Source organism: Mauremys mutica, chromosome 20 (assembly GCF_020497125.1).
Source record: "Mauremys mutica isolate MM-2020 ecotype Southern chromosome 20, ASM2049712v1, whole genome shotgun sequence".
Taxonomy (NCBI): domain Eukaryota; kingdom Metazoa; phylum Chordata; order Testudines; family Geoemydidae; genus Mauremys; species Mauremys mutica.
The window spans coordinates 25,916,293-25,931,841 of NC_059091.1; the positions used below are offsets into that span (position 1 = coordinate 25,916,293).

A 15,549-nucleotide genomic window follows, 5' to 3' on the forward strand; every position below is an offset into this window, starting at 1 on the left:
ACCTAGAGCCGCCCCTGACAGCAACACACAGCAGTGCTACACAACAGTTTAGGACAAGAAGTAAAAGTGAATATTGTAACCAATGGAAACTGCAGGAGTAATTTAGGGAGGCAGAATGTAATTTCTTGAACTGGTATTTGCTAGAGCTAAGGAACTTGAAACGAAGAAAGCATGGTGCATAAGGGCGACATTAGCAATTTTTTTTTTAAAGTAAAGAGACAAAACTACACATATACCGAGTACCATATCCCGCATTGCAGTTATTTCTACCTCTGTTACCTGGCATAACACCACTGCCCCTTCTTTGAGCACCTAGATGTAACTTAGAAATTGAGAACTGATCCACCACAGTTCATGAGCTCTGCAGGAATTGCAGTGCACAGAGACACATCTTCGCGCAATCCTTTGGCATTGCTTAGGACCCTGGAATGGATTCCGCTGAACTCATGGCTGCAGCAAGAAGCCTTTAGAAGTTTATTACACTCATTTCAAACAAGTCAATAAATACATTTAAACATCAAATAGAATACATCTGGGCTTACGTATTTTACTGTAGAGGACATTCAGTTTCTTTAATAATTGTAACAGCTTCTGAGAACCCCATTTCCTTCCCCAAGTTACCCCCATATTCTCCATCTTTAAACTAGAGAGAACATCATGCCCCTGTCTCAAGGCTGAATTGGGCTCATTTAGTTCACATTTGCAGAATGCTTTAAGTTCCTCAGATGGGAGGTGCTAAGTGACTGCATCATCCCTGAATCCCGATCGCATGCACTGGGACAGTGCATTACAATTATTAATCCAAAAATGCATTTTGTAAGTGTATTATTTGTTATCCATTAATCCCCAGTTTTAAACACGTCAAACATGCACTCAGAGAGCAGAGTCAATACCCCATGAGTCAGGTGTCCAGACACACATCAAGAATAGTGATTAGTCAAAGAACAATTTTCCAGAGGCTGGAAATTATTTGCATGAACTACCTGGCAAAGTATGAATAAGAAAGTCTGGATCAAGTTGTAAATTGCTTGCAAAGAGAAAAAAGGTCGACATTTCCAATGCACATTCAGCATGATGCTGTACCTTTGAAGCCAGCAGGAGGATTGCCATTTATTTCAATAGGAGCAAGATCATTATTCCACAGCAAATAATTCAACCAGCTCCTGCAATAACCATTTAGCCTTGCCCACAGACTTCTAGCTGTAGTGAGAATCAACTATCTCTGGGAAGAAGAAAGTGTTCCTGCTGTTCTAATGGGGTGCTGGGCGGATTAAAGGTCTTATAAAGACTTCTAAGATTTTCTCTTTTGTGGCAACAGTAGAAGAGCTGAGTCCCTCCTTGCGAAAGAATCCACGAGGGAAGAACTGCTAGCTCTTTGTCTCTACAAATAAATAAAGTGAACACTGCAGTTGGCACCTTAGCTAAGAATCTACCACCATCTAAGTATTTAGAAGCCTCAGCTCTAATGTTCTAAGTTCACCTTTATTGCAGGAGGGAAACCTTCTGGGACATAATGTTGCATTAATGTCTCAGTGTTAGGATCTTTTGTGCAGGACAGTCTCATAAGCGTTTTAAACATATCCTGGGGAGAGAAGAATATGGGGGGATCCCCCATTTCTTCTTCCTTACCCCTCATTATTGCTTATTGCTACAACAGTCACCCAAAGGTGGTTGCTCCCTTGATCTCCTTCAGGTGTTGAGCTCTGTTTCTGAAAGCAGAGACACCAAGAGATGATGAAGGTAAGTCAGCAAACTCTGACTGAGCTTCCCTGATCCTGCCTCAATTAACTCACCGATGCTCCTTCCAGAACAGGAGGCAGAGCCTTCATTTATTTAAAAACAAATGCCAGATAATAAAGAACAAAGCAGTAGGCAGCAAGACCATGAGAAACTACAAATTACCAGCTTATTCTGAAGTGTTCCTGCCTGCCCCATTTAAGTTGAGAGTGAAGAGGGAAAGATGCTGAAATTCAATCTGACGTTGAGACATTTAAAACTGGACTGGAAAAGGGTGGCCCTGGAGAGGACCTTGTCTGGAACACTCCTGCAGTGGCTCCTGGCAGGAGAATGGGATTTTCAACCAAGCCTAAAGGATTTAGGTGCCCAATTTTAATGAAAGTGGGTGGCTAAGGCTTCTTCAAAAATCCTGGCCTCCATGCCCTGCTAGATCCTTCCCGTCTAGCTCTAGTTTCTATGGGATTCTGTTACTGGTTTAATGTAAGTGACTCTAGTTCATTGGTTTTCAACCTGTGGTCCACACACCCTAGGGGTCCTCAGACTATCTCTAAGATTTCCAAAGGAGTCTGCAAGTACATTTGAAATTTTGGAGGGGTCCATAAATGAAAGAAGGTTGAAAACCACTGGTCTGGTTGATATTCATGGAAGATGGAAATGTGTAACTGAGGGGAGGATTTGACCCATAACCCACATTTTTCTGCTGCACACAGCAGCTGTTAATGGAGTATTAAGTTTAAAGGGTCATTAATCTGCATCAATCATGCACAACACAAAAATACTGATCCCAAAGTCAAAATCAAACAACACAGGCCCAGGCTCTGCCCCTTTAGCTTGTGGAGTTGTTTCAAATTTACACTGGTTTCAATGAGAGCAGAATTTGGCCCTCTGGGTAGGGGAAAATAGATTTAGGGCTTGATCCTAGACCCACTAGAACCAAGGGAGGGAGTCCCATTTATGCAGTGGGTGTTTAATCCGGGCCCCGCTGCACTCACTCAATGTCAGTGGCCGAGGGGAGGGGGAGAAAACTCAGGTTTCCAGGTGAGATGTGTAAAGAGAGGGAGCCAGGTGTCTGGGGGACATGGGAAGTGATACCTGCCTAGCAATATGGTATTATGTGGGTAATGAACTTTATCTGAGCCAGTTACTAGCTGTTTTCCCTTTCATTGGAAGGTTTAGTAGTTGACATTTGCTGAATATGTCAAGACATAACTGTGTTGGGGGTTTGGGGGAAGGGGAAATGTGCCAGGCAGAAATGAAAAAAATATGTTACTATTTGCTGATAAAAGCCCTCCCCCCCCCATAAGAGCAGGAGTCAGTAGCCAGGAATAGGAGCCCAGGGTCAGAGCCAGGTTACCTGGAACAAGGCAAGGCTGGAACAAGCAGCTAACAGACAGGAACAAAGGCTTTGAACAACCATCACTGCTCCTGCTGCTGGGTGTAAGCTGATCCGTGGACTCTTCCCACCAATCAGGCAGGGTAGCCAATCAAACAGGCCACTACAGGCCAGCTGTGCTGGTTAGGTTGCCAGGAGACTATTTGTGTTTCCTGGTTCCTAACACAAAGTCCCAGAACTATGGCCCTTTTTGGTAACATTTCACCTTATAGTTAACCTCACAATTTTAATGGATAATTGAATTTTCCTAATCAGGTTCAGTTTCTTTAACCCAACTGCTGCATCACAATGATGGTGCCAGGAGGCTCCCAGCCTGGAATCAAGGTTTCCAGTTGTGAAACCCTCAGGCCTTTAATTCACTTTGTGATAAGGGGGTCATTGAGTATTGCTGAGACTCAGAAGCGTCTTCATTGGCTGGATTAGGAGATTGCATTATCCTGAATTAATATTGACTGATGAAAAGAAGCTCAAAGCAAGAGGTTTGTTTCTTGATGGTTTGGCTGATAAAAGTCTCCTTGGTAAGGTTACTAGGGCTTTACCTCCCAATGATCTGTAAACCTATCGTAACTGCATCCCCTAGGAACCAGCTCAGAGCTACAGGGTCAGAGAGCAGCTGCCTTGCAAACAGCTAGCAGCAGAATAGCAATAGCAGCAGATAGGCCAATACACAAGGGATTCTCTGCCCGTGCTTTGAAGTGGGAAGTGAGAATGAGACCTGGCTGGGGACAATTCCACTTCATAGACTTATCCAGGACTGAGTTCTGTGGCACCTTATAGACTAACAGACGTTTTGGAGCATGAGCTTTCATGGGTGAATACCCAAAAGCTCATGCTCCAAAACGTTTGTTAGTCTATAAGGTGCCACAGGACTCTTTGCTGCTTTTACAGATCCAGACTAACACAGCTCCCCTCTGATACTTATCCAGGACTGTGAATTACACCCTGCAATACGCACTTGAGGACCAGTCCTTTAAAGTAGAAACAAGGCATCAAAGACATGAAGGAGTCTGGGGGCACAGTGCTTCCCCATGTGAATTAGTTTGAGCTCTTACATTTAAACTTCCAAGAACAAAATAAAATATTAGATACATCTGAAAAAACAGAGTCTGGAGGACACCCCAGGCCCCCAAGCTTGCTGGCCCAGAATATATTTCCCTGCAGCCTCAACCACTGATGCCCTCACAATCAATCTAGTTGTTAACACAGTAAGACCTCGAAATGCCTCTTGCAGCCATTGCTGTGTTATGTAATATGTTTTAAAAAACAAGGTGTTTACAAAAGACAGATCTTCTTGCCTTAATCAGAACTCCACCACACTGGGGAAGAGGCTTCCAACACCGCCCTCGGGATGCTGTTCCCTAGCGAGTTCAATCTCTCTGCTAGGAAATGGTGCCTGTGATATCTGACTCAGCCTGGATTTTCCATCACTCAATTTCAAAAGCAGTGGTAGAATAAGAGCTTCTCACAGTCCCTGCTGGAGTCCTGTGAGAGGTAAATCAAAGCAGAGGATGGGCCTCGGTCTCAAAGGAAAGGAAATCACATACTCTGCCTTCTCTCCCCAGTCTCTGCTGGGTTGCAATAAAAGTGTGACTCACCAGAAAGCTGTGGAAGATGGAAATGTGTGGCTTGGACTCAGTCACCTGACCTGGGTCAGTATCCACAGTCAAGGAGGCCTAACCCTAAAAATACAAGCATTTAGATACCACAATGAGAGGGATGAATGGATAGATTAGCTAGAATGATTTTGGACCGTTCTTTCTGTCTGGGAGCCTGTCCAACTGTGTGCAGACCCTCTCGGATCCCCAGCGAGAGGCAGCTAAGTTTAATTAGAAAACCCTTCTCTGGAGCAACATATTTAAACTGAGTGACTCATACTGTGAGGGGAGAATATGAAGAAAATGCCTGCATGTGGCAGTGATTACAGCTAACTGGTTTAAATTATGTGGCCTGCAGCTGGCAGTTGAGGGGGAATGCACAGCATCTTCAGGCTGCCTTTGGTAAGGCATTCTGCTTCCTGTCTGTGCTGGAAAGGCTATTGCAATTAATGCTCTAATCTTCTGGTTTGTTAGCTCAGAGTAATGCTGTGGGGGATGGGGCTGGAATGACCACATTTCTTTGCACCCCACAGAGAGAAGAGGCAAAATACCAATTTAGATGCTTCATTGTTTGGTAGCTGGATAGTAGGGAAATGTGGGCAGGATCTTTTTTTTTCTTTTTTTTTTATTAATGATTTAAGATGGAAACCTTGAATTTAGATTAATTTGTCCCCATGGAATCAAAGCCTAGTGATCCCTGCAGCATCCCTAAAATATACACACGGCTACCCTTCATTCCACTTCCACTGCATCTGTCATGGGTCATTTGCAGCTTGTTTCTTGGTTACACTGAATAAGGAAGAAACACAGATAAGCTAGATTTTTTCCCCAAAGGCCAAGAGACAGTCAGCTCCTCCAGGCCTTTGTTTGTGACCTCCATTCTTTAACTTCATGCAACCTTGAGGAAAATCATGAATGGTGTGGAGAAAGTGAATAAGGAAAGTTTATTTACCCCTTCACGTAGCACAAAAACCAGAAGGTTTAAAACAAACAAAAGGAAGTACTACTTCACACAATGCATAGTCAACCTGTGGAACTCATTGCCAGGGGATGTTGTGAAGGACAAAAATATAACTGGGTTAAAAAAATAATTATATAAGTTCAGGGAGGGTTGGTCCATCAATGGCTATTAGCCAAGATGGTCAGGGATACAACCCCATGCTCTGGATGTCCTTAGCTTGTGACCGCCAGAAAGTGGGACTGGATGACATGGCATGGCGTCCCTGTTGTGTTCATTCCCTCTGAAGCACCTGGCACCAGCCGTTGTCACAAGACAGAATACTGAGCTAAATGGACCATTGATCTGACCCAGTGTGGCCATTCTTGTGTTCTTAGGGGTCATTTCCCTTTATTCCTGTAATTTGATCAGACAGAGAACAAAGACATGTGTTTGGGGATTCATATCATAGGCACATCACAATAAGAACTAATTGCATCTCCAGGGATGCTAACTGGGAAAACGTAAAACATCACAGAGTGAATAGCTTTTTAAATGTTTCTCTAAGGCACACAGCAAACCCATCACAAGTGGGAAAGATTTGCCTGACTGTCCATCCATATTGACAGATTCTCCCTCCACGTATGAGAGGCTTGGCAGTGCTAGAGCCCTGGATGGAAAGACAGCCCTGACAATGATTACACTGAATAAATACCAGCCCTGCAGAAAGCAGTGAGTAATGTGGATTTACTAGAGAACAGTGAGCACATTTTCCCAAGCAGCATTTTTGTATTTATTGGAATGCCTGAAGGAAAAGCAGAGGGTATAGCTGGATGGCAGAAATCGTACTGTTTTGATTAGGCAAAGGCTTTAAAGCCTCCCCTACAAAGAGTAGCATATGCATCAGCTCCAGTAGCATATGCTTTTTCACACAATGCCCAAGTCCTGTGGAACTCACCGCCACATGATATATTTGCGGTCAAGAGTTTAGAAGGAAAAGGTTGATCCCTTAAGAATATGTGCTGGCTAGTTATGCTAGACTATCTGTTCAGTCTTGTACTTAGCTGTGACACTGAGTGCCTTTTCCAGACCTGAGGAGGAGCTCTGTGTAACTTGAAAGCTTGTCTCTCTCGCCAACAGATGATGGTCCAATACAAGATATTGCCTCCCCCACCTTGTCTCCTAATGTCCTGGGACCAACACGGCTACAACAACAGTGCATATACGGAAAATCTTCGACATTTAAAGGGATAACAAGAATAACCAGCATTATAGCATGGATTAAAAATAACCAAGACTTGTGGAAGGGCCATAAAGACTCCTTTTTCAGGGCAGGAGTCTCAACATCTCTCTGTCAGGAAGGCACTTCCCCTGGGGGCAGGTTATCCCATTGCTGCCTCCTGAAGGGTTCCTGCACTTCTGTCCGAAGCAGCTGGTGTTGGCTACTGTCAGATATGTGATACTTATCTAGTTGGACTCATAGGCGCCAACTTTCTCCAGCGCCGGTGGGTGCCTGTGCCCCCCCCCCCGCCGCCTTCCCCGCCCCTGGCCATGCCCTGACTCCACCTTTTCCCCGCCTCTGGCCCTGCCCCCATTCCAACCCCAACCCCAAAGTCCCCGCCCTAACTCTGCCCCCTCCCTTCCCCGGCCCTGCCTCTTCCCCCAGCACACTGCATTCCCCCTCCTCCCCCTTCCTTCCCTGTCCCACGAATCAGCTGTTTGGCAGCACAAGTGCTTGGGGGGGTCGGGGAGAAGCAGGATGTGGCAGCGGGCTCACGGAGGAGGTGGAGGTAAGCTGGAGCAGGGGGACAGGGCGGGAAGCTGCCAGTGGATGCTGAGCACCCACCAATTTTTTTCCACGGGTGCTCCAGCCCCAGAGCACCCACCACGGAGTCGGCGCCTATGGTTGGACTCCTGGTCTGGCAATTCCCATGTTCCCAGAGAGAGTGAATCTTCAAAAGCTGTAATAGGAGTCTAGGGAATTGGCTGTATTACTGTCAGGGAGTCTGGTGAGATGGCTTATCTTCCTGGGTCTAGCATTTGGGTGTGCCTCAGTTTACCCATCTGTAAAATGGATTAAATTATACTGACCTGCCTTTCCAAAGTACTTTCAGATCCTAGAATGGAAGTACAAAATAAAATAATTTAATTTGTTAAAAATAAACACTGCAGCCAGAAGAGCTGTGTGTGTTAGGAAGTCGGTATGAAGTAGTGCAGTAGAAAGGCGGCATTTGTTCAGAGCAGCATAGGCAGCCAACAGACACATTAGCGGCAGGGAAATAGACCACTGGTCATGTAGACTCTTGGGTGCCATCCGGTGGACACATGAGGGAAGGGCCTTAGCTGGAGTTAATTGTCAGCTCCATTGAAGTCAATACAGTGATAACAATGTACATTGGCCAAAGATCTGTTCTACAGAGTCCATGTACAAATTTGCTCAGTGGCATATTTTCTGGATTTAAATCCTGCCACGATCAAAATGGGTTTAATGTGTTTAAATATTGTTAGATCAAAAAATTGTCTGGGCAGATGTGAGCTGCCTCGTGGCTCTTGTTTACTGGAATCTATTTGACAGATTTGCAAAGTACAGATTTCATAAGGTGCAGCCTGATGGCAGCCTGTACGTGTCACCCAGGGGATCATAGTTCAGACTGTAGATTTAGCCTCTTGCTCTCAGGGCGATGGTCTAGGAGGGCTGTGGAGGCAGCACCTGATCCTGTAAAATTCAATTCAAATGTGAGGCAAGAAAGGAAAATCTGGGTTACCTTCCTCTTCCGGCTCTTGCCGAGTGTCTTGACTTATCTGTGTCAGTCCCTTAGATGGTGAGCTCTTCAGCATAGAAACAGTCTTTAATTTTTGTCTTATAAAGGGTTGAGGGCACTGTTGGCACATACCACATAATGCTCATTTAACAAACAAACAGGACATAAAGAACTTATAATAAAGCTCCCTAACACTTACTAAGGAAATGAATTTTATTAAAAGATAATTTAATACTCCAGAATACAAAGCAACATATTAACATTAAATACACATCTTTTGAGGTACGATGTGGAGTGAGTAGGTGATTTCCCCCATTTTCTGGTCCAAGCTCTACAACTGCTGCGAGTAAATCCTTAGCATTTCTTTTAGGATCTTGTTAAGAAACAGGAACAAACAAAAAGATCAGGGATAAGGCAAGAGAAAAAAGAAGGTGGCCAACTTTATCAGAAGAAAGAGAGAGATGCTGAGAGATGTAATATTAGCGTTAACCATTTGCCTAAGGCAGGGGTGGCCAACCTGAACCTGAGAATTTACCGATGTCCATTACCAAAGAGCCACAGTAATACAACAGCAGCCCCCACATCAGCTCCCCCCACTCCCCCACAGCTCCCAGCACCTCCCAACCATCGGCAGCCCCGACGATCAGCACCTCCCCCTCCCTCCCCACACCTCCCGATCAGCTGTTTCATGGGGTCCAGGAGGCTCTGGGAAGGAGAGGGGGAGGAGCGAGGGCACGGCAGGCTCAGAGGAGGGGGCGGGAAGGGGTGGAGTGGGGGCAGTACCTGTGGCAGAGCCAGGGGTTGAGCAATGAGCACCCCGGCACATTGGAAAGTTGGTGTCTGTAGCTCCAGCCCCAGAGTTGGTGCCTATACAAGGAGCTGCATATTAACTTCTGAAAAGTCGCATGTGGCTCCGGAGCCAGAGGTTGGCCACCCCTGGCCTATGGCTTCCTGGTTCAGACACGAGTAGCTCAACAGCTGCTCACTATTGGAGAAATTCACCCCATGCAAAAGTAGCTTAAATGGGCGGCTAGTCCTTGCACTGCCCTCTGCACAGGGATGAATTTCACCCTGTACATAACCAGAAACCAAGAAAATCCATATCAGTGGATCACAGTATGCACCCTATTACAATAAATCACCCCAAGTAGCTACTCATCATTTTATTTCACATATGTCAGTGTTAGCTCATTACATAAAACCCATGTATTCATCTGGGTCCTAATCTTGAGATCTTTACTCAGACAAAAGTCACATGAGCTTAGTTTGGTTCTGACACCATCAGAATAGGGCTCCTTGGTGAATGATCACTGTGCATGTGGGGGGTGTCTTATTGTGATCCTGAAATGGAAGACTAGTCTTGCTTTGGATTAGTGAAAATGTGCCCTTCTGTAATGGGTTCAAGGGATTATGTTTGTGACACAACAGTTAGAGATGCTAGAGAGTGAGGGGTCTGTTGGAAAAGCAGAGATATGGAATCGAGATAAAGTAACATACTGAGGCTGCTCACTGGATGGCACAATCTCTTCTCCTTCCTAAAAGAAACATGATTTTATCTGTTTATAGAAAATAGAAATTGCAGCAGTGGAAGCCCCAAACCATGTCAAAACACACCGCTTCACTGGATTTGTGCTGAAAAAATGAGGGATGCTGTGAACTAAACAAATCAGTGGAGGTCTGTAGCTTCAAGAAAGTGACCATTTGTGAGTGTTTCCTCCAATGGCCTGATCTTTACAGTCATTTCCTCTCTGCCTAGGTGTCCACAGCCAAGTAATCGGTGCTCTCTCTGTACTGCTTCACACTGGGCTAAGCTATGTATCACACTCAACCCATCCCTTGCAGAAAAACTCCTGGCGCCAGTCACAGGTGTTTGCTTTCCATAACAGAGCTTCTGGACTTATTTCTGAATGGTCTTTTGGAGTTTGCTAAACAGTAAAAAAAGCAAATTCTGGGCTGACCCACAGCCTCCTGATAATTCATAGCAGAGGTCTTTCCTGCAAGCTCCATCCCTAACAGAGATGCTGGGATTGGGTCCTCATCTCATCCCCTTCTCTGTCCCTGCTAGGGTGACCTGAAAGCAATTGTGAAAAATCAGGACAAGGGGTGGAGTGGGAGGTAATAGGAGCCTACATAAGAAAGACCCAAAAATCAGGTCTGTCCCTATAAAATCGGGACATCTGGTCACCCTAGTCCCCACCATTCAGCAGGCAGCACTTGGTGGCAGTGCAGGCCTGTCTCACTTCCAGCAGTGCACTCCTCATTGTTCACAAAGGTTTTCCTGGGATGGTGTCTCCAGGTCAGAGTTTGGTTCGGGTTCAGTGCAGTCTGTGCTTGTCCTTTCCAGAGAAACTTGAGGGGACCCTGTGGAAGTGTTGTTGGTTTGAAACTTGGAGACGATCCTGGCAGTTTCCTGGGTGATCTCAAAATGTCTGAGTTGCTGTTTTCCTCCAGAACGTCGCTGCAGTGTGTTGGTCTCTGGTGAGCTACTCCTGCTGCTGCCTTTCTTCTCCAGGACTTCCTTCGTCAAAGGGCTGCAGTCTGCAGGATTGCCTTCTGCATCAGCCTCCATCAGAGGGCTTGACAGAGCAGCAGCCATCAAGGACAAGCTGGAAGGTTTATGAATGATTGGCCTCATTTTGGCCTGTGCCACTCGAGGATACTTCACAGGCTGCCGGCTGAAGTACCCCCTGGGTTGCGTCCCTAGAACTGAATCAGAATCTGGATCTGGCTTTTCGTGCACTGATTCCTCAGGGTCCTCCAGCTCAGAGCCGTCATTTCTATTCAAATCTGAACAAAACATTAGAGAGTTATTTTAAAATGAGGTTGCCCCTCGGCCTAGAGCAGTGCGGCCTACCTAATGTGACTACAAATCCCTGTACAAACACACAAGTGGAGGCCATTCCCCTGTTCAGTGCTGGGGACTGAGCCTCCTCTCTTAATGCTGGTGTAAATCAGGAGTAATTTCAGAGACATGGTGTGAAATGGGTGCAAGTGAGGGGAGATCAGGCATTGCATTCTCAAGCCTGTGAATCCTGCCTACAACACCTTAGAGAATCGACTCTGGTGGGTAACTGTAGGCCTCCTGGCCTCTAGCAGCTGGGCTTGTGAGGAGTGAAGGAAAACCCCTTCCTGAGAAGGGCTCATAATACACTGAAACCTAGTGGCATGCTAGCCCAAAGGCAGTGAGGAGTGGGCTGCCTAGATGGAGGAAAGTGGCAGGGTGATGCCATGCCTTACCCCATACACAGGGACACATGCAGAGACAGGCAGACACGGAAGCTGTGAAAGTTCAATAAACACAGATCAAGCCAACCCAAAACCTGCTCCATGACCATGTGCCCCTGCTTGACATTTACCTAGGGGATCTGTGCTCAGGGGACTGTGGGCTCCCTCCATTGTCAGCTCATTGATGGCTTCACTGGAAGATGACTTATCGGACACGTAGCCCTCACTTGAATCATGCTTGAAGGAGAAACTCTGTAGGAAAAAGCCAGGACTGTGAACCTGTTTCGACAGGGCTCTCCTTTCAGATTAATTGTGATATGCAGTTCCCTGAGTGCTGCAGTAGCCAAGGGAACAAAGCTAATCGGCTAATGGTGAAAATATCTTGATCTCCATTTCAGCTTGCCCAGTGCAAAACCACAGTGCTAAAGCTGGCAGGCTCAGCGAGAGAGGGAGAGGCCTCTTAGAGCTGGGGTTAGGACCCTGTTTTACTGGGTGCTTCACAGACACAGGGTGCGGGACAATCCCGCCCCGAAGAATCTAACTAGAGAAAGGCTGTGAGGTGAAACAGTGGGGAGATGATTTGCCCAAGGTCACACAACTGGTCAGAGCTGACAACAGAACCCAGGTGTCCCAAGTGTCAATTCAGTGCTCTGCCCATCGAATCATATTGCCTGCTACAAAAGGCACCTCAGGAGCAGGGATTGCTTTCTGGCAGGAGAAACAAGACCTGTGCTAAGGTTTACATCCATGTATCCTACACACTATTAAAACAGACCCTTTTAGAATGATTCTGCCTTGGAGTTGTGGGGAGACCAGGTTCATTCCCTGGGTTTATGGCACCTTCAGAAAACCCTGCATGGACGCGCAGCCCCATTATTTAGAGCCACCTGTTCCTTATGCTCGATATAAATCAGGAATGATCCAATTAAAAGCTTAGTGAAAACTGATTATGAAAATGGCACTAAATTCATGTGACCTCCCTGGTTCCCTCTGGATAGGTCATGATGCACAGCATTAAGGGGCAGCAGTCACATTATCTGTCATGCTGCAGCCTCGCTCAGTGATTCCTTTGCCGGTCTTTGTGCAGTCGGACAAAGTGGGGGGAAGCAACAGAAACATAACCATTAATTACAGCAAAGTAATTACTATTAGACTGAGCCTGAGATGGCTGCTACAGTAGGGCCCGAACACCATTGCTCTTATGAGCCCAATTCCCCATGGAAGTCAGTGGGAATTTGTTCAGGGATTGATCAAAATCCTCACAATTTGGCTTTACTATTATATTGAGAACTCCTATAGAACTTAATTCTCTCCCCCCGCCAATTATTTTTGACCTTTCCTGTAAAATTTAGTAACCATCCCTGCTGTAGAATTATATAGGATGGTGTGACAGGGCATCTGCCCCGCACTGGACCTGATAGGGTTAAAACCCAGCCTGAAGGGCTACAAGGAAACAGCCTATTAGGGCAGTGGCTGCACAGCTGGACCAGCCAATCAGGGCCCAGCCAGCCCATATAAAAGGAAGCTGTGGGCAGCGCAATCCACTCTGCTGCAGGAAGCCCAAGGGAGGGGACTGGCTTCCTAGAGGGCTGCAGAAACTAGTACCGTGAACAGGGCTGCTAGGACTTGCAGGCCCAAGGCCCTGGGAAGAGGATGAAGGAGCCAGAGGTTCTGGGGAAGTGGCCCAGGGATTTGAGACAGACCGGTGGAGAAAGAAAGGAGGGGCAGCAGGAATCTGTTATTTACAGGGTCCCTGGGCTGGGACCCACCATAGTGGGTGGGCCTGGGTCCGTCCCTCCCTTCCTCCCCCCACTCGCTGCTGAAGAAGCGGCCAGGCTATGGACTGTCAAGCTGCTGTGAGGAGCGGCTAGACTGTTGCAGAAGGAGTCCCCTGGAAGGGGGAACCTGGATTATGACATGGCTGGAGGGCTGTGCCACAAAGCAGAGGCAGAGAGATTGGGTCTGCAAGTGGAGACAAGGACAGGAGAGCCACCACCACCGGAGGGCACACCTGCTTACCAGAGCTAATTCTCAAAATGGCCAGCAGGAGGCACCAGTGCGGTGAGTGACCCTGTGACAGATGGTTTTAAAAACAACTCCGAACTATGGAAAGGGGATCATTCTCTATTATATTCAGTAGGTTTTATTAGATTCATCCCTATTAAATTATATTGGACTTTTCCATATGGGGAATGGAAGTCAGGTGCACTGTCGGATTAATATCTGCTTTCAGCTGGGATCACAGTCCCTATAATTCCCTTAGGCCTCAGTAACTGGGAACCATGGGAAAAGCAGTACCACTGCTCACCAGACATGAATGTGACTATTAAGAAAAAGAAGCAACATACACACTCACACACACCCCTTCTTGGTGGCCTGAACACAGATACTGATCATTCAGGCTTTGACTCCCCCTGTGACCTTGGGAAAGTCACTTTCCCTCTCTCTGCCTCAGGTAACTCAGCTAAAAAATGTGAGTAACATCCCTGACATAACTCCCAGGAGGTATTGCCAATTACCTCAAGTTTTAAAGTGCTTTGAAGAGGAAGGGTGCTAGGCATTATAGTGAGATAAATGTCAGGCAGATGGGGAGGGCTGGAGAGGTGCTTAGCGCTCAGCAGCACAGAAACACAGCCTATCTAGCAAAAACGAGGAGTCCGGTGGCACCTTAAAGACTAACAGATTTATTTGGGCATAAGCTTTCGTGGGTAAAAAACCTTCACTTCTTCAGATCAAGAAGTGAGGTTTTTTACCCACGAAAGCTTATGCCTAAATAAATCTGTTAGTCTTTAAGGTGCCACCGGACTCCTCCTCGTTCTTGCAGATACAGACTAACACAGCTACCCCCTGATACTTGACAGCCTATCTAGCCACAGCTGAACTATGCCTCAGAGGGAGGCAAGCCCAGCAGGTCTGGGCGGGGGATCCTGCTGTATCCTTCGCTATTTATACAATCATCCATTCCACGAGCTGTAAAACTATCTACTGAGAGACAGCAACATCCTGAGTAACGTAGTCTGGAGAAACCCACGTCTTTTCTGTAGGAATCGGACTCTTTAAAATGTGCAGCAAAACATCCTTCACAGCTGTCTGGGGATCTGTAGCTTGGAATTGCTTCCAGTTCTCCCATTCCACAGGAGTTGCCCATCTGCTCTTTGCTCTCTGAATAACCCACAGATGCCAAGTGGCTTCATTTTCTGTAAGATCCCGTTTTCCTCGCTAATCCAACTCCCTGTGACTATAACAGGGTCACAGGGCCCAGCTCAGTGTCTCCGAGCTGTACCTCTGTGGTCACACCCTGGGCTTTCTCGGTGCTCTGCTTCTCCTCTTTGTCCTTCTCTGCCAAGGCCTCTTGCAAAGTGTTTTCATACAAAGACGGAGGCAAGTCATCCATCCCAAAGATCCTCTCGTAGCTCAGAATGAGAAACTCCACAATCTGGGCCTGGTACCCAGAGTCTACGAGGCACGACATGGAGACATCGCACCCTGAGCCGGGTCGGATCAGTGTTGGCCCAAAGATTATCCCCAGGTTGTTGGGAGACATCTTGTTCTCTTCGTATCTCTGAGCCACCCTGGGAAAGGAAAACATCATGGTTAGGGGCTTCTCAGCCCCATTGCAGCGAGTGGGAGGGATGGAATGGGCGGTTAGTGGGGGAGATGATGGCACCATTTCCTGGTACAGATATACATCCCGACCCTGGCAGGAGCTGGATGTGTGAGGGAGGTGGACACAGTTCTGGTTTCCAACGCTCAGACTCCACTGTGATCCAGGAAACTGCTCTGAGCTGGGTGAAAAGTCCAGCTCTAAGGGAAGATGCTTGGTCAGCGTTGGATGAAAGGAGCTTGGGGCCACAGGCCCATGTCTCCCATTGCCCTAATGGGAATTCTGGCTCTGCACCT

General features: G+C 46.8%; 2 protein-coding genes across 16 annotated transcripts in view; both read right to left on the reverse strand.

Annotated features, from left to right (window-relative positions):
- LPAR2 (lysophosphatidic acid receptor 2) overlaps positions 1-4,998 on the reverse strand; it is a 40,914-nt gene extending 35,916 nt beyond the window's left edge. For 3 of the 13 annotated variants that reach the window (XM_044995712.1, XM_044995707.1, XM_044995702.1), the window contains exon 1: positions 4,726-4,998. The gene's annotated coding sequence lies outside the window, so the exon portion shown is untranslated. Of the gene's footprint in view, positions 1-279; positions 426-3,091; positions 3,246-4,425; positions 4,613-4,674; positions 4,687-4,725 lie in introns of those variants that run through there. The other 10 variants (XM_044995711.1, XM_044995706.1, XM_044995705.1 and 7 more) reach the window with 8 other exon arrangements.
- A 4,249-nt stretch (positions 4,999-9,247) lies between these two features.
- The window catches only part of LOC123354114 (GEM interacting protein), a 56,880-nt gene continuing 50,578 nt past the window's right edge, over positions 9,248-15,549 (reverse strand). For all 3 annotated transcript variants that reach the window (XM_044995799.1, XM_044995801.1, XM_044995800.1), the window contains 3 exons: positions 14,933-15,221; positions 11,781-11,901; positions 9,248-11,211 (listed from right to left, as the gene is read on the reverse strand). In XM_044995799.1, the coding sequence (XP_044851734.1) occupies positions 10,682-11,211; positions 11,781-11,901; positions 14,933-15,221 (940 nt within the window). In that variant the 3' untranslated portion in view covers positions 9,248-10,681. The remainder of the gene's footprint in view (positions 11,212-11,780; positions 11,902-14,932; positions 15,222-15,549) is intronic.